The sequence below is a fragment of the Hippocampus bargibanti genome, linkage group LG16 (genome assembly GCF_051943395.1).
Source record: "Hippocampus bargibanti isolate YZ-2025 linkage group LG16, ASM5194339v1, whole genome shotgun sequence".
Lineage (NCBI taxonomy): Eukaryota > Metazoa > Chordata > Actinopteri > Syngnathiformes > Syngnathidae > Hippocampus > Hippocampus bargibanti.
The window spans coordinates 15,335,342-15,354,531 of NC_142749.1; the positions used below are offsets into that span (position 1 = coordinate 15,335,342).

The window sequence follows — 19,190 nt, forward strand, 5'->3', positions numbered from 1 at the left end:
CATTCTGGTCTTTGGGTTTTGGCCATTTTTATGTTCTTCAGGTCTGGTTGATGACTTATGGCAAATATGTCGGCTGCTCAGATGCATTATGAAGTGTCATGGAGAGCGATTCAACTGAATATATTGTAAGATTCAAAGAAAGGAGTCACGGGGGTGAGGCCTGGGGGGCAGGAAGTCTTGAGTTTCTGCAAGAAAACTCAGTGCATATAGAATGAGATTGCTAAAAGGCCAAAAGCGAAGTGAACCAGGGTGGCCCGTTCCTCAATCCATGGATTGGGTGACACCAGCGTGGGGTATCCGGTCCTTGGACCTTCATTGTGAAGGTCAGGCTTGATAGGTTCCCCAAAAGATGTATACGTATTCCTTGACCCGGATTGCATCGGGTATCCAGTTGAAAATAAGCCCCCCCCCCAATCTCCTCTGTTGGTTCTCAACGATAAATAGAAACGTTTTCGATTTCAGCCGGAAACCTGGGGGAGGTATCATCGCAAATGTCCCAAGATGTTGTTGAATTGAAGTGGCTGGGGGCAAGACTTTTTGAATTTGACTGTGATTCAGATATTTTTAGGCTAGCAGCGATGGCCTTGCAGGCCCTGACGGCCCACCACTGGTAAAATCAGACAAAATGCCTCGTTGAATAGTAACATTATCGCGATGCGTTTCCGAAACCACAAATCCCCAAGTCAAGAACTTCTCCATGACCGCCTTTCAACCGATGAGTCCATTTATGCCACGTCCTGAGCAGGGCTTCATAAAAGAAACCGTAGCTAAGGGAGCATCAGTGTGTCTTAATGGTAGCGGAGGTCCTGGCCTCATCCCTAGAGACTTTCTCACACATCTTGCTCTCCGCCCAATCCTGGTCTCCTGTTACACCCCACTGTCCTCCGGCAACAAAGCTTACGACTCAGTACCCTCAGAACCCCCTTTTCCCACAACCCATCAACTCATACCCACCTGAGATTTCATCCACTTACTATCAGGCGAGAATCTCCGGAGACTGCTTGTCTTGCGGAGTCAAAATTCAACCCATCTTGCGTTAGCGGCTAAGATGAAAAGAACATCTTCGTTTTCTGTGATGTTTACAGATGTGTCTGGTGTAACGTTTCTCTAAATGATTTGATACTAGTATGGGGAAATATAAAATTTTTGGACATAGATGATTTTCATAGGTCATACAATATTTGACATTTCCTAGCTTATACGCTAATGTCTCCCCATCCATAGTCCACATGTCCACCTCCCTTCACTCCTTCGCTTCCTAACATTCCTGCCCCTTCCCTCCGTCCCCCAACCCAGCCCACAACTCCTCCCCCTCTGATCCCGATTTAAATTGAAATCGGCCCTGCGTAGGTCGTCACTTGCGCAGTTTCGACACATGACCGAACCTCTTTCAGAGGATTCACGTTTGATTTGCGGAAGCTGAAAATCAGACGCCGTCGACTTGTCGGATGCTCGTCCGCTGAATGGGACTGTGCTGCGTAGAGGTTACCAAGGTCGGATGAGACAGGTGCTCCACGCCCATCTCGTCAAGGCAGGTAAGTGCCCTTTAAAAGCTTTCTGATTCTGATTTACCGGACTTCAAACTCTGTACAGCTTCAAATTGCATATTTGCAAACATATTGAACCTTGTATCACATTCATTCCGATTAATAAACCGTAGCCTCAGTATACTATAGATAGATGTTCAGTGAATTTTGGCATCATTCCTACACATTTTTTTTAAACTGACTGTTTTTGTACCTGGGCAAGACATGGTCGCCCTCTAAACCACACCACATTTCAAAGACTTTAACCTGAGTTTAGTTTTTGAGGCTAAAAAGGTTGCCCCTGATGCCTGAGAATACCCAGGCTCCCCGCTTTGGTTTATTGTCATGCAGGGACACCCAAACACAACCCATCTCCACGATGTTTATACCCACATTCTTCAAAGTTGAGAGTATATTTTTGCCGTTGGGCTCTGACCTCTGACCTGCAGGCCTTTTCCAATGCCACCTTTGAATCGTCCAAATATTCATCTGTAAGTCTCTGTTTGGTCTGCACAAAAGTAAAATAGTGTGCCGATGGGAGGCGGGGTTTGCCAAGCTGCTGCTGTACTGATCTGACCTTGGCAAGCCAAAGACATCCCTCCAATCCATTAGTACCCCCCACCGCTTCACCCCTCCTCAGTGGTAATTTGTAGTAAGGCGACCTTGTAGCAGTCGAGTTGGAGAGCAAGCCTGTAATCCACCGGCGTCTCCTCGCAAAGGGACCGTAAAGGCTAATGTGATCCTGACACATTGTCCCGCCACGCACAATGGCTTCTTTTCAGGTGTTCCTCAGGGAAGACCTGGGAGCCTCTGCTTTAAGAAGTAGTAGTAGCCTCATAAGGGCCAAAACATATTTTATGATTACATAGAATATGACTTGCTTCATAGCTTTCCATCCAATGTCTCTGATTCTGGATTCCTTCTAAATTCGTACATGTTTTTTGTAGGATGGTGACGCCAGACATTGCGGTCCTTCTGCTCTTAATCGTCAGCGTCGCCGCTCGCACGAGAAGTATGTAAAATCTGAACACCGCGCAACATGACGCAGATTCTTATGAGCCCCATCCATTTTTTTGTGTTTTGTGTTCCGTTATAGTTGCGAATCGTGATGTCTTATATCCGTTTGGCCCCGCCCACATGGATCTGGAGACCCCCAAGATGGATGATGGGAGTTCCCCTGAGATTCCTTTGCTTGTGCCTTTCATTTTTTTCACTACCCCTTACCGCACCATCTATGTAAGAAGTGACCACAAAATATAAAGCTAAATTAAGGAAGTCGATTTTAACCTTAAAAAAATCAGTTACCAACCTGCAAATTGTCTTCCCAGGTCAACAACAACGGCGTGATATCCTTCAGCGAGCATGTGAGTCAGTTCACGCCCGAGGCGTTCCCACTGAGCGACACCCGGTCCTTCATCTCCCCCTTTTGGGCTGATGTGCACAACGGGATCCGTGGAGACATCTACTACAGGGAAACTACCCTGCCGCAGATACTGGAAAGGGCGACGCATGACGTCCGCCGACATTTCAAGAACATCCCCGATTTCACGGCCACCTGGATTTTCATCGCCACGTGGCACCAGGTCACCTTCTACGGCGGAAGCCAGACTACCCCGGTAATGGCCTCCAAAACCTACATTCTACAATTGGGTTGACGAGAACTTGGGTTTCTATGATCCATTAGATGTTGGTCTCAATTTTGGGGACTGCAGAAACTGGGGTCTTAATGAAGTTAGAGAATGATTTACTGATACCAAAAGAAGACCTCACTGAGGTGTAGTACTGTCAAAGGTCCAGGAAATTTCGGGGTAAAGCACTGATCGGATTGCCCATTGTAACATTTTGAGACCCAAGTGCAATTTTGTTGCTTTTATTCGATTGCTTTGGTCTATTTCTCTGTTTTGGTAAAACTGTTTCACTCCTCTTGTTTGATTAAAAGGTGAACACATTCCAAACTGTGCTAATCTCAGATGGTGCCATGTCCTTCGCCTTGTTCAACTATGAGGAAATCACTTGGAGCACTGGCACGGCCAGTGGCGGAGATCCGTTAACCGGACTAGGTGGCACCACAGCTCAGGTATGCTTGATTTAATTTGAGGTTCTATCACCGTTGTAGAGTTCTGGTCCTATCATGGTGAAAGAACCTTGATGTCCGAACTTATGTCTGTCGGCGTCCAAAGTCTACCTCACTGTCCGTTTGCCCCTTTCCAGTCAGGTTTTAATAGCGGAGAAGTTGGCCACTTCCTGAACCTGCCAGGATCTCGAACCATCGATGTAGTGAACATTGAACAGACGACAAATGTGAACATTCCCGGACGCTGGATCTTCCGGGTCGACCCAGAGCTGATCGACCCGGCTAACGGCTGCGGCTACAATGGCAAGTTTGGCGTTCATTGTGACATTGTCATGATTTATTCCTAACATTCTATTCAGAGTCTGGTGGTCTTGTTTTTAAGATGTCTTCTAATGTACGTCCCACTCAGGTCGTTTTTACAGACGAGGGGAGGTCTTCTGGTTGTCAGACCGCTGTTCACGACGTTGCCGCTGCCTTGACGTGGACAACGAGGTGCTTTGCCAAGACGCTCAGTGTGGCCAACTGGAGACTTGCGAACAACAGGAGGGCACTTTCTACTGCCAACCCACCCGCACCAGTACCTGCGTGGTCTTCGGCGACCCACACTACCACACCTTCGACGGTCTACTCTACCACTTCCAAGGAACCTGTACCTACCTTCTTGCTCGGCCTTGCTGGGAAGCGGCTTGGTTGCCCTTCTTCAGCGTCCAGGCCCAAAACGAGGACCGTGGCGTGTCTGACGTCTCCTGGTTGCGAGATGTAACTGTGGAGGTGTACGGTCACCGGGTCACGTTGCTGAAAGGAACTTTAGGAACTGTTAAGGTGAGATCTGGTTTGGAAAATGAATCGAACTTAACTCCTCCTCCCGAGTCACCAAGCAATTGGTCTTCTAATGTTTTAGTTTGACCGTATCCCATGACTGAGATTCTTCTGATATTATGTCTTTAGGTGGACGGTTTGTTGAAGACTTTACCAGTTCTGCTTCAACTCAGTGCTGTTCGGATCTACCAGTCCGGATTGGCTGTTGCTTTAGAAACAGACTTTGGACTCTTGGTGACGTACGACGGGCAGCACTATGCCTCCATCTCCCTACCGAGCTCTTATTTCAACAACACGTGTGGTCTCTGTGGAAACTACAACGATGACCCAGACGATGACCCCGTCCTTCCCGATGGCACCCTGGCGGAAACGGTGGCCGAACTGGGCGGCGGCTGGCGAGCCGAGGGTGCTGATTGGCATTGCACGGACGGTTGCGTGGACAATTGCAGCATTTGCGACGCGCAAACGGAGGCCTTCTATTTCGGCACGGATTACTGCGGATTTATAAACAAGACGGACGGCCCATTCAGGGACTGCAGATCTGTGGTGGATCCAACCGCCTTTGTGTTCAGTTGTGTCTACGATATGTGTAGCAACAAGGACAACATCACTACCCTCTGCCAAGCCATCCAAGCCTATGCTCTGGCCTGTCAATCACTGGGCGTTTCCATCCGTCCTTGGAGGTCTCGCACTTTCTGTGGTGAGTTCGGCATTGGACACTGTCCACGTTTTTCAGTCGTTTGGAACCGCTTGGACGCATTTCCAAAAATTCTCAACACCACAACATTTCCGATTGACTACGTTTCTCCTCTGTCGTTGGATCGCAGCACTGACATGCCCGCCGTTCAGCCACTACGAAGTGTGCACCAGCGCCTGTCCAGCCTCCTGCTCGGACGTCACCGCACCCTTGTACTGCCCTCACCCTTGCACGGAGGGCTGCCAGTGCAACCAAGACTACGTCCTCAGCGGCAGCCTTTGCGTACAGCGGGACGACTGCGGCTGTGAGCACGACGGCCTCTATTACCCACTCAATGACACTTTTTGGACCGGCCCAGACGGTCGCGGAGGCGAATGTAGCCTCCGCTGCACCTGCACAACCACGGGTCATATCTCTTGCTTCAACGACTCTTGTAAGGAGGGCGAGGTGTGCACGGCGGAGGTGGGCACGCTGGGTTGCTACCCTCGACGAGAGGGGCTGTGTTCAATCGCTCAGAACGCTGTGACATCATCCTTTGACGGCGCCTTCCTGCTGTTCCCAGATGACAGCTCCTACTACCTGCTGAGGCTGTGTGGCGCTGTGCCAGCTAATGGTTCAAGGGTGGAGGTGAAGATAGGCAGACGGCTGGTCAACAAAGCCCTGCTTGGAAAAGACCGCTGGTAGTTACGGTTGCTAACCTGGAGGTTCAGCTGGGAGGGCTGGATTTAGAAACGGTGAAGGTGAGTTGTGGCGTTTCCCCAAGTCCATAGAGTGGATTTTTTGGGAGCTACAAAAAAACAATCACGTTTTCTGAACTGTACATTATTCTATTTGATATTTTATGATGAGGAAGAAATTAAATTGAAATTTAGCGAACTGTTCGTTGCCCCCAAAATAAACAAGTAAAAATCAATCAATGAACACATGAACAAATGAATAAATGAACAAGTAAACGATTGAATAAATAAATGATTGAATAAATGCATGACTAAATAAATAAATAAACAAATGCATACATTCATAAAAACACAAATACAAATATATAAATAAACTGATAAACAAATAAATATAAATCAAATACAACAAAATAAATAAGTAAATGAAGAAATAAACAGTTGAATAAAAAATAAATACATACATAAATAAATATGTGTTGATTATGGTTTTCCTGAAGTTCGTTTTAAAGGTACGGATTAATTTTTTTGTCCTGGAAAGAAATTGACAACCCCTGCTCTCAATTGTACTTCCCAGCCTAATGATCTGTTTTTGGCATCCCAGGTCAACGGTGAACCGATCACCCTCCCCTACGTCCATGCGACGCAGACCATAAAGGTCTACAGAGCGTCAGGCAATGCCACGGTGGTGGAATCTCGCCCCCATCTTCGCGTTCACTACACACAAAGCGGATCCGTCAACGTCTCACTCTCCACCGCGTTTTACAACGTCACGTGTGGCCTGTGCGGAGTCTTCAACGGCGATCCCACCGACGACTTCCGCCTCCCTAACGGACGCCTGGCCGAGTCATCCTCGCAGTTCTCGGACGGTTGGCGTTCCATCGCCGACGATATCAGCTGCAACGGCGATTGTGACGACTTGTACCGTACGTGCACGGACCTGCGCTTTTATCAGAGTCCCAGGATGTGCGGCAACATCAACGACCCTGGGAACGGTTCTTTCATGGCGTGTCACGGCGCCGTCAATCCGTCGCCGTTTTACCGGAACTGCTTGTACAACATGTGCGTGAAGGACGGCAACCACTCTGCGCTTTGTTCCTCATTGCAAGCTTACGCCGCCACCTGTCGGGATGCAAGGGTGGTCCTCACTTCTTGGAGGGTGGCCACCAACTGCCGTAAGTGGATCGAGTACCGTATTTTCCAGACTACGCGGCGCACCCAAAAGCCTTCATTTTCAAAAGATTACCCCCTGCCTTATATGCAAATGCGACAAACAACAAAAGAACAGTTACTTCTGTTTGACTGCTACAAAAAGTTAATTAGTGTTAAAAGTGAAGTCACGTGAATATTCAATTACGGTGTGCCTTACATATCGAAAACATGTCATTCATTGAAGATGCGCCTTATAATTCGGTGCACCTAATTGTCCGGAAAATATGGTATGAATTGTAAATGCATAACATTAGGAACGCGAAGGCTCATCTTTCTCCCTACCACGTCCCAGCCCTTCCCTGTCCGCCCAACAGCCATTTCAACGAGTGCGCCAGCGCCTGCCCCCGAACATGCGCCGGTCTGGGAGAACCAGAAGTAGCCTGCCCATTGCCGTGCGGCGAGGGCTGCCGCTGCATGGACGGCTTCGCCCTGCTGGACGGCCTCTGTGTATCGCACAGCGATTGCGGATGCGCCATCCCAGACGTCGACCGGCGTCTTCCCGCCAACCACACCTTCTGGACGGACCGGGACTGTCTGGAGCGTTGCTACTGCAACGCGTCGGACAATGGCGTGTACTGCTTTGCGGCACCTTGCCTCCCCGAGGAGTACTGCCAGGAGGACGATGGGTTTTACTACTGCAGGCCTCGGATCGAAGCGCTTTGCGTGGTGGCCGGTTACGGACACTACCTGCCGTTCGGTGGTGTCCCATTTGAGCTACAGAGCTCTTGTAGACTCATCTTGGTCACCACGCACTGTGGCGGCAAAGATAACGCAAACACGAATGGAACCTTACCTCGGTTTAAACTATCGGCTCTTAATGAGGACCGGAAAGTAGGCCAGGCGGTTTGGGTGAGAGGATTCGTCCTGGAAGTCTTTGACTTTGAGATCGAGGTGACCAGAAGTTACAAGAACACAGCCATGGTGAGTCCGTAGTGAAATAATTCGATTTCTATTGAACCGCAGTGGCTGTTTCAAAACTTTCAACCCAAGATTGACCCTTTGCTCTTAATTTGATTCAGGTGAACAAGGAACGCTTGTATCTTCCCGTGAGGCTCACCCCAGGGAAGGTTACCATTTTCACTTTGGGCACGCTGCTCGTCCTGGAGACGGACTTTGGTCTGAAGGTGGCCTTCGACTGGAACACCCTGCTTGTGGTGACTTTACCCCATCATTTCTACAAGACATCCTGCGGGCTCTGCGGGGGTTTTCCTTCACCACTGGCCTCCCGGAGTATCGATGACTGGGCCGCAACCTGGGCTGACAGGGACGCTTTCTGCCGGGTGGGCTGCGGCGACTTGTGTCCAAGGTGCGGCCTCGGGGATGAAACCACGCTAGGCGGTGGTGCGATTGCTTCAACCGATGACAATGATGATGACATGGATGATTCGACGGAACTCCGCCTCCGTTTGCGAGACGGTCTCTACGTCTTTGCGGAACCAGAGGCGGCGAGGTTGTGCGCCATAATGGCGGATCGACAGAGTGCCTTTGCACCCTGTCACGGCAAGGTGGCGCCGGAGTTCTTTTACCGAAGCTGCCTGCGGGACATCTGCTTAGATGGGGGCGCTCGGGAAACCATCTGTGGTTGGTTGCAGGCTTACGCCACCGCCTGTCAAACGCAAGGAGTACCCGCTACTGGCTGGCGACGCGTTGCGCCCTGTGGTGAGTGCTATCAAGAAAAATTCAATTTGTGTGTTCTACATACTTGGCCAATAAAGATTCTGATTCTTATTCTAAACGCCCAACCCTCCCAATTCCAGTCCAGAGGTGTCCGCCGAACAGCCATTACTCCATCTGCGTTCCGGCCTGCCCGCCCCAGTGCCCTCCCGCCCGTAGCCAGAGGGACTGCAGCCACGATTGCGTTGAGGGCTGCCATTGCGACCAGGGCTTTGTCCTCAACGGCAAAAGCTGCATCCTACCTCAAAACTGCGGTTGTTACAGTGACGGGAAGTACTACGAGGTCAGTGTGACACTCCCCCCCCCCCCTAGCCCCTCAGGTTGGATGATGGCATGTGCAGTTGACGTTGCATCAGTCAGTCAACTTGGATCGGCATTACTCTAAGTTGATGGGAACAGGAACGGATGATTAATCAAACCTGCTTGCATTCAGCATAGAATAGCCACAAAAAGCTAAATCCGTTACTCGCTTGACATTTTCGAGCAGAGTACAAAAACCAAACGGCGACTTTGAATCAGTTCTCTGATTTGGAATAATATGTTTTTCTGGCTTCTTTGTAGTCCAAACAGCTTTTCTGGAATGACGATTGCTCCAAACGTTGCCAGTGCATCGGCCGCGATCTGGTGCAATGCAACCCGCGGCGCTGCAAAGCGGATGAGGAGTGCGGCCTGCGCCACGGAGTGCGCGGTTGCTTCGCCCGACGTTCCCAGCAGTGTGTGGCGTCGGGCGGAGGCGTGTTCAAAACCTTCGACGGCGCCTCGTTGCGCCTACCTGCTTCTTGCTCCTTTGTACTGTCCACCAACTGCCACAAGCTGCCCGACCTGTCGTTCCAGCTCATCGCTAATTTCGATAAGTGGAGCGTGACCAACCTCACCGCCATTACACACGTCTACCTCTATATCAACGAGGAGAAGATCCTCGTGTCAGGCAATATGGTCAAGGTGGGTACTCGAGTGCCACGTTGGTGGATTCGCTTCTTACGATCGTCAATCCCGACGCAGGTGAACGGCACTCCGGTAACTGTGCCTTTCATGACCGGTCTGATGACACGGCTGTCGGCGTCGGAGGGCTTCATCGACATTGACTCCCCGCAGGACATCCGTGTGCGCTACAACCGCTTCAACACGCTGAGCGTTAGCATGGGTGCGCGACTTCAGGACAAGCTGTGCGGCCTTTGCGGCAATTTCAACGGTGACCCCGGGGATGACTACATCACCTCCACGGGGAGGCCGGCCGGTAGCGCTCTGGAGTTGGCCCACAGCTGGAAAACTAACGGCATTCAGGACAGGTGGGTGAGGATGCGCACAGGAGCTACAGGGACCGAAAATACTCAACGCTGAGTCCTCAGTTTTGTGATATAATTGGATGGTCTTGGATCAGGTGCAACGAGGTCCAGTACGAGGACTTGGCCCAGTCGTGCGACAACGCGGTCGTGTTGGCGCTTCAGCACGAAGACACATGCCTGAAGCTGACCGAGACTAAAGGGTTCTTCCAGCCCTGTCACGGTCTGCTGGACCCGCGACCCTTCTACCGTTCCTGCTACCTGGACGGCTGCTCCAACCGGCGCGGGGCCCAAGTGTGCAGCTCGCTGGCCGCTTACGCCGAGGCCTGCCGCTCCATGGGCGCCCTCACCACCGAGTGGATCGCTCAAGAGAATTGCTGTAAGTAGCCTTTACTGTATCTGCGCCTGTGCCTGTGCTTCCGTCTGTTTGGCTAACATTGCGCGTGCGACCATGTTTTTTAGCAGAATGGATCGAGGACCCATGCGCAACAGAAACCTGTACAGATTTCACCTGCAAGCTGGAGAATGGTGGCGACCTGTGCGGATGCCCCGAGTTGCCTCCCAACCATGAAGGTAAGGTTGTCCCTGTTGTTCGAAATCAGCTTAGCTTGCCTCCAGTACACCCGTTATCCTGTATAATATAAAATGGATGATAGTGTATCTTCTTGGTAGACAGTTTTTATGGTATTTTTATAAACAGTGATACCTTATGAACTTAATTGGTTCCCAGAAAGTGTGTGTAAGGTGAAAAGTGTGTATTTCAAACATTCATTTCCCATAGGAAACCATTAAAATGAGAATAATCTGTTCCCAGGTTTCCATAAAACATAATTTTCAACTAAATAAGCCTTAAAATTACACACGATATACCTTATTTTATGTATAATAATTGGTATTGTAATTAAAGAAATAAGTCGTTTTATTTACCTTTGTTATGGTCGTTGATGGCTTGATGAAATGGATAGCTTTTTGCATAAAGTGTCTCAAGGAGCTCTGGGTTTTACATCTTGGAAGTTGTGATATTGCAACAGCAACAGATGTAAGCAGACACACTAGCAACTTCATTAATAGCTGGTGAGTTTCTCACAGCCTGATGGTTGTCTATCAGGTGACGACGATATCATGGAAGCGGAGGTGACGTGCAAGCCCGCTGTGATGAAGGTGTCCATCTCCAAGTGCAAACTCTTCCAGCTGGGCTTCCAACGCGGCGACATACGCGTCAACGACCGACGATGCGCCGGCGTGGAGGAAGAGGACTACATCTCATTCCACATCAACAACACCAAAGGACACTGCGGCTCCATCGTGCAAGTCAGTCGGACCGCGGCAACAATGTGGACTGCCCAACGGTTCTTTTGTCTGTGTTGACTCGGATCTGTTTCGACAGTCGAACGGCACGCACATCACGTACAAAAACACAGTGTGGATCGAGAGCGTCAACAACACAGGCAACGTGGTCACTAGGGACAAAACCGTCAACGTTGAGTTCTCCTGCGCCTACGAACTGGATCTGAAGATCTCACTGGAGACTGTTCTCAAACCTATCCTCAGGTTAGCCAATTAGCTCGCGGGCATCAATGTCATACGTTTGGATTACATCCTTCTCTCTACTCCGCAGCGTGATCAACCTCACCTTGGCAACCCAAGCAGGCAACTTCATCACCAAGATGGCGTTGTACAAGAACGCCTCATACCGACAACCCTACAGGGAAGGCGAGGTGGTCCTCAGCACGAGGGACGTCCTCTATGTAGGCGTCTTCGTGGAGGGAGCTGACGGAAATCAGCTCATCCTGGTGGTCAATACGTGCTGGGCCACGCCGTCGCGCAACAGCAGTGACCGACTCCGCTATGTCATCATCGAGCGAGGGTGGGAAGAATAAGTTACTTTGGATTTTTTAATAATAATAATAATAATAATAATAATAATAATTAATCATGATTCGACAAGAAAAAAAGATCAAATTGTCATTTTCTCAACTTAGTGCTCAAGGTAACAAAGCAGCCCCAATTTTAATTTTAATTTTAATTTTAATTTTAATTTTAATTTTAATTTTAATTTTAATTTTAATTTTAATTTAAACCAATTTTAATTTAAATTTAAATTTAAATTTTTAATTTTAAATTTCAATCATGTTGAATCGTCATTTTTAAATCTTGAAATTGACATTTTTAAATAATGTTAAAAATGATTCGTAATGTAACATTTTTTAACATCAATCATTCATTTTCAATGCATTTTGATTGTATTCATTTTTATGCTTTAATGTTATGAGTTTTAAATATCTTAAATATATCTCAGTTTAGTGCCAACTCAGCCCCAATTTTAATTTTTAAATCTAAGTCATGTTGAATTGTCATTTTTGAATCTTGAAGTTAATTACATTTTTAAGTAATGTTGACAACGAATCAAACCTGTATTTAATAATATTAATATTAATAATAAATAACATTTTATATGCAATATATATATTTATATAGATTAAGTTAAGAGAATTTTTCCCTTGAAAAAAAAATTTCACCTTAATTATTTCTATATATGTATGTGTATGTGTATGTGTTTTTTTTTTTTTTTTTTTTATAAGAAAATTAAGGTGAAACCAGGAAAAAATATAGTCTGGTTCTACTAAGAAAATTAAGGTGAAAAATATTATTTAAAAGATAGAAATACTTAACTTTACCACAAGCTTTACAACAAGCCCATCCCGATCTTTTTGCCTTCCTTCTCAGATGCCCCAACGCCAAGGACAACACCATCGGCATGGCGGAAAACGGCGCCTCGCTCACCTGCCGCTTCCACCTTACCGTCTTCAAGTTCATCGGCGACTATAACCAGGTGCACCTGCACTGCGACGTTTCGCTGTGCGACGCCGAGAGGCACGCCTGCAAAGTGGTGAGGGGACCACCATCGCCTTCGAGCACTCGTAGTTAGCGCCATTTGTATCATGTTTTTTAAAAAAAAATGTGCAGAATTGTCCGCCCAAAAGGAGGATGTCGTCGAAAGATGGCTTACTCAAAGATCATATTCTCAGTGTTGGACCCATACGAAGACACGGTAAGCCACGTTATCTGGACATCTTTTCAGTGCAATATCTGCGTACATTGTGATGGTGAAATCGTTTCAGTGTCGGACTGGTGCGAGGATGACAACGGCGGCTGTGAGCAAATGTGCACCAGTAAGGCGATCGGTCCCGTGTGCAGCTGCGTCACAGGGATGTTGCAAGCTGACAGGAAGACATGTCGAAGTAAGTCGACTTCAAGGCTCCCTTGACATCATTCCATAATTGCATTCGTGACCATGTTTGGAACTCAAATCGATTTTCACCATTGAAATGTGCTTCGTGCAAAACTGAACAGTGCGGTAGTTGAGACTCCCGGGTTTCGTCACCCGATGTTAGGGTCATTTATTAATGAAGCAGGAACCAAAAGTAAGAACAAAAAGATTCTTTAATCTTTGGGACGGCACATAATGGAGAACAGAACGGCCTAGCTGTTTCGGAGAGCTTTTGTAAAGTGCGGCAGGATGTGACGTCATCCACCGGATATATAATCACACGGAGGTCCGAGAAAATAAAACCATGTGTAATAAAATAAAATGATGTTTAGCGTTTAACAGGATGTACTGTATATATGGTATGTATTTTATGTATGGTATCGTATGTATTCATTGTATTTAATTATTTATTTAGTAATGAATGTATTTATTTTTCTATTAATCTATTTTTTAATTAATTTATTTATTCATTCGTTCATTCATTTACTTATATATGTATTTATTATGTATTTATTTGTTTATTTTTTTGTCTATTTTTTATTTGTTTATTTATTTGTCTATTTATTTGTTTGTTTATTCATTTATTTATTTTATATTAGGTTATTAATGTATTTGTTTATTTGTTCATTTATTTATTTAGTTATTTGTTTATTCATGTATTTATTTATTTATTTATTTATTTATTTATTTATTTATTCATGTATTTATTCATTTATTTACTTGGTTACTTATTTACTCGTTTATTTGTTTACTTGTTTACTGGTTTACTTATTTACTGGTTTACTTGTTTACGTATTTACATATTTACATATTTACGTATATTTACTTGTTTACTTTCATTTATTTAGTTAGTTATTTGTGTGTTTATTTATTCATTCATTCATTTATTTACCTGTTTACTATTTTATTTATTTACTTTGTTACTTGTTTACTTTTTTACTTATGTACGTATTTACATGTTTACTCATTGACTCATTTACTTATTTACTCATTTACTCCTTTACTCATATACTTATTTATGTATTTATTTTTTACTTACTTATTTATTTACTTATTTACTTACATATTTATTTTTTTATTTACTTATTTACTTACTGTCCTAGCACCAAGTTCCAGCTGCAGACCCGCACCTGCTCAACCCCTCCTGAGCGCCACCGTTTCCGTGCTCCTCCTTCTCCTTTGCTGACGCCCAATCGTCCAAAAACACCCATCGGTTTGATTCTTGACTTCCACCTTCTTCTGTCCTGCGTTGTTTCTAGGGGTCGTCGTTCTCGATGTCCCTATGTGCGTTTTCTGTCAGCATCACTAGGTGGTGCTGTACAACGAACATTTTAGTCTTCAAATGTTCTCCAAGCCAGGCCTGGGGTGAACCTCTCGCGGCAAAGGTAGGCTTTACAAGTTCTCATTTTCAGGGAAAAAAACTTCAGTTTACATCAAAACATGTTTTTAAAAAAGGAAGAAAAATTTAAAGAATTTATGAAGTGGGAAAAGACGTTATTGTACGACAAAAAAATTACAATTCTGTGCGCATGAAGTCATCAAAATTCCAAGCTTGCATTAAAAAAAAGGTTCCCCTGCCCCGATTCATCGAAAGTTTGTACAGACGTCAATCGAGTAACACGGCGGTGTACCTCAGGAAATTTTCCTCATGCGTGACGTTGACAGTGTTGTCTAAATACGATACGTGACGACGTCTGGTCTGCTTTTATTTTTGTGTTTGTTTTGTTTTGTTTTGTTCTTTTCAATGACCGGGACGGGGTGGTTTGTTTTCATTTTGAAAGGTGACATACTTTTACTGAGAAATGATCACCGCCTCAGTGTGAGAGGCGAAAAAAATGTCCTTGATTTAAATTCAGGTGTTAGAAGAATTTTCGTTTGAATACAAATAAATTATTTTAACTCATTCACTGCCAGACGAAAAATATACCCACTCCAGTGCCAGTGTTTTTTACATTTTCACTCAAATTGCAGGACCCACAGAATATTGTGTTTTAGGATGACATAAACATTCAATTCAGCGTAAAAAAAAACATTATACTGTCTTCTTTTGACAGAAAAAAGTTAATTCCTAAGTTATATGGGGTTGGAGTTATCTGAGCGTGAAATGGGGGTGGCTGTACAAAATACAATACATACATATTAATAATAATACATTTGATTTATAAGTGTCTTTCAAAACTCTCAAGGTCACTTTACAGTTATAGGATAATTTTTTTTTCTATGGGTGAGCAGTGGCAGCCACACGCGCCAGCGTTCACTCAACCCGGAAGTAACTCAAATACAATAGTAAGACAAATAGATAGAAAGCTAGCTAGCAAGCCAATAGATAGCTAACAGCTAGCCAGCTAGATAGCTAGCCAGTCAGCCAGATAGCTATTTTGCGGTGTTTATATAGCGCTTTAACAATAGCTGATGCTGTAACAAAACGCTAACATGGACAAAATGGAAATGCTGCCCCCACGTGGAAGGGAAAAAACATTGCCAGAGGTCTGACCAGCACTTTATCGGCACCCTCTGCAAGAAAAACCAAAACCTGAACAAATTCGGCATCATATTTTCAATTCTCGAATAAATTCGGAAATGGCAACCAATGAGTTAAAGATATTTTGACTATTCTCATGACGTTTTCCGCAAAAATTCTTTCTCAAGCTTTTATTCGTTTTCACATTAACAGCGCGATAGTTCAACTTTAATTTGACATCCTGATGTTGTTCCTTCATTTTATTTTATTTTTTTGATTTTTTTTGTCTTGTTATAACCCACGATATTTTGTGACCGTTTGGGGGTTAACATTTTTACATCAAAAGCGTTGTTGTAATTTTCTTCATATTTTTATCAAAATTTACTAAAAAGTTTTTACGCTTAGAATATTTCGTCTTTAATCTAATAGCAATGCTACTGACTTTGTTCTCAATTTTTTGGGTAATATTTTGACTTATTTTATTTTTATGCATGTTGATGACTCTACCGATTACGTTTTTTTTAATAATCCCATTTATGTACATTTGTGTCGAAGCAACAAAAGAAATATTACATGTGACTTTTAAATAAAAAGTTATCGTTCATCCATGCGAACGACTTTTCTGTCTTAAAAATAATATTAATTTCATTTTAATCGCCTTTCAAAGCTCTCAGACACTTTACAGTCACAGACAAGCATAGGTACTATAATAAATAAAATACAATCACAAAATAGAATACAATAAATAAAATACAATTATAAATAGAAACAAGAGAAAGAGCTACATCAGAAATACAATTTTAAATACTTGACCCACCAAACTCATCCGGCCTAGAAAACGTAGACAAGCTGTGACTGATGAGTAAAAATGCCTTTCCCAATTCTTTTGTCTGAAAATAAACAGAAATAAAACAAACATACCTGTTGAGTCGCGTCGTCATCTCAGCAAAGCCTCTTATATAAGTTGAGAGGATTTCCTCTTAAGCCAGTTGGCCAGCGATGGCACAAACCGGCACATGTTGTGATTATTTTTATGATTATGCTTATTTTTTTAAGGGTGATATTGTTTGAAAAAAAATCCCAAATCTAGAAATTTTTTTGGGGGGGAAACATTGGATTTTTTTTTTTAAACATGTCAAAATCAGTGGCAGGCCATGCATGTCACTCGTAGGCCTTCAGTAGTGCTATGTCTGAATCACTCCACAGCTGCGAGTGTGGTGTGATAACACAACAGGTCCACTAGATGGTGCCGTTAGCCAGGAAATAACTTGTGACTTGAAGAAACTTACGATATACTGTCATTAAACTGTTAAAATTTTTACTATGAATGTGTGGATTCATGATAAGCTCATAAAATTGCAATCTTATTTGCTATTTTTGCTAGCTTCGGAGCTGTACGACCTTAATGACGTCTCGAAAAGCCCATTTTGAAAATGCCGTTAAAGCGACAGTTTCATCTCCATTTATTTTTATGCTCCAGGGCCTGCAGATCTGATTGTGAAGGCGTCTAGGTAAATTTCTAGAAACTGGTAGCAAATGATAGCTGAACTGTGATTGGTTAAATGCTTAAATATGAAAACAAACATCTGATAGCAGCACAACAGGGGAAAATCAATGAAAGGAAGCTGAAAGACAATTGGAATTATTTAATAAAAATTATTGGACAATATATAATTCACATTGGTCTGTTATTCAGATATATTTAGGACAGCAGAGAAGGCCTTGCAAGCCCTGACGGCCCACCACTGGTCAAAATTAAACCCCAGAAAAACGTCATGTTTGATATTTCCAATACATATTTCTAACACTTTATTTTCATCTTCAAAATTCATCAAAATAGTTACATGTTTTTTCCAGATAAGGTTAAAATTTTATTTTTTCATTTTTTTCAAAAGTTGTTGAGGTGATTTAATTAAAAGTATGAATTATTTTGCGTTGTTTTTTTTTAATTCTCAACCACCAAATGCCAATGACAGTTAATATCCGACTTACAACCGAGTTCCGTTCCGACCAAACGGTCGTAAGTCAAAATGGTCGTAAGTCGAAATCCATTCAAAATGTTGAATAGAGACTCGGAGGCTAAATGACTCGCAAACTCCCCCTCTTAGAATGTTCAAAATAGGGTCTGGAGGTTGTGGTCGTAAGTCGAGTCGGTCATAAGTCGGATGTTACCTGTATACACGGTTGCTGGATTTGCCTTGGAAAACAAAACGTTATCGCGCCAACAGTGCATTCAAGGAGTGACCTTTGTTGGTCATTCTTGAGCTGGTTATGTATCCCTGCTTACATAACATTAGCGGGTGTGTGTTAAGGAATGGCTTTCGCTTCACGGATTTTCGCTGTGTGAACACTTGTTTTCTCATATTACTACAGATTCATAATTTATTAAACTTTTCTAAAGTTACTATCATGTGAAACTTATACCCCCAAAACTTTATCAAATATCTGAAATAAACAATTACATGGATTGGATTGGATTGGATGTACCTTTATTCGCCTCGCGGTGGAGAAATTAACAGTGATTGTAAAAGAGAAAAAAAATCAAGATAAAATTTAATCTGAAATATGTTTCAGAATTAAAACATTGCTGGCAAACAAACAAAAACAATAAATGCAATCTAAGCTGTTATGACATCCATCATATACAGTACTGTACTGCACATTGTTATGTAAGAGTAACCACTGAGATTTATGGTAGTTAATTTTATGACACCCCCCCCCCCACCTCCGATTTGTATTCCAAAGCAGTTCTAATAAACAAATGTTGCTGTCCAACAAGAAGTTTGTCATGTATTTGCAACATTTGTGTTTCGACAATTATTAAAATGGAGCACAAGCATTCTTTATCAGAATCAGAAAACCTTTATTCGTCCCACAATGGGGACATTTGCAGTCCACAGAAGCAATTTGAAAGGGAATGGGGGCGGTGAAAGCGTAGAAAAACAAGTTCTTCTAAGCATAGTAAAATAATGTCAATTCTATACTGTAAATGTGTAAAACCCTTTCATAAAAAAACTGTACACAGTGCAAGTATCAAGAAAGGCATATTGATATATGTAGCTGTATTGCATCAACCCATATTTACAATACAAGTGTCCAGTTTTTCATATTTTTTTATTTTCACAGATTAAAAAATAATAGTGTCATTAAAAAAATCACCACATTAATCTGCATGAATATTGGAATGACAATTTTGCATACTCTCTTTGTGTTTTTTTTATTTTCTTGTTCAAACTGTTTCACCTTTTCATTTGTTTGTAGCTATGTTGAATGTTGAAAGAAAATAAAGACATCAAAGCCGTCTTTGATGTTGTCTTGTACGTTTGGCTCGAGTTGTTTTTTTATTCCCCCCCAACACAAATTATGGAGACGTACTATAGATAAATCATACCATTTTAAAATATAGGCCGAGAAAAAAACATTAAAAGACAGTTTAGGTTTCCTGTGGTCTCCGAAGGCATCACCGCGTTGTTTCTCAGTTCGGAAGAAGAAGGGGAGG

At 43.8% G+C, this 19,190-nt stretch overlaps 1 protein-coding gene across 1 annotated transcript; it reads left to right on the forward strand.

Annotated features, from left to right (window-relative positions):
- Positions 1-791: 791 nt before the first annotated feature.
- On the forward strand, positions 792-19,009 carry LOC148886642 (alpha-tectorin-like). The gene is given in 26 exon segments (XM_089017691.1): positions 792-980; positions 1,483-1,535; positions 2,474-2,538; positions 2,623-2,762; positions 2,855-3,142; positions 3,466-3,603; positions 3,738-3,903; positions 4,010-4,422; positions 4,549-5,119; positions 5,247-5,771; positions 5,774-5,856; positions 6,395-6,965; positions 7,295-7,923; positions 8,022-8,661; positions 8,760-8,959; positions 9,238-9,618; positions 9,679-9,965; positions 10,058-10,338; positions 10,422-10,532; positions 11,068-11,270; positions 11,347-11,510; positions 11,578-11,826; positions 12,687-12,849; positions 12,927-13,011; positions 13,082-13,201; positions 14,334-19,009. Coding segments are annotated over 26 exon segments (6,798 nt in total). The 3' UTR covers positions 14,417-19,009.
- The last annotated feature ends 181 nt before the right edge of the window (positions 19,010-19,190 follow it).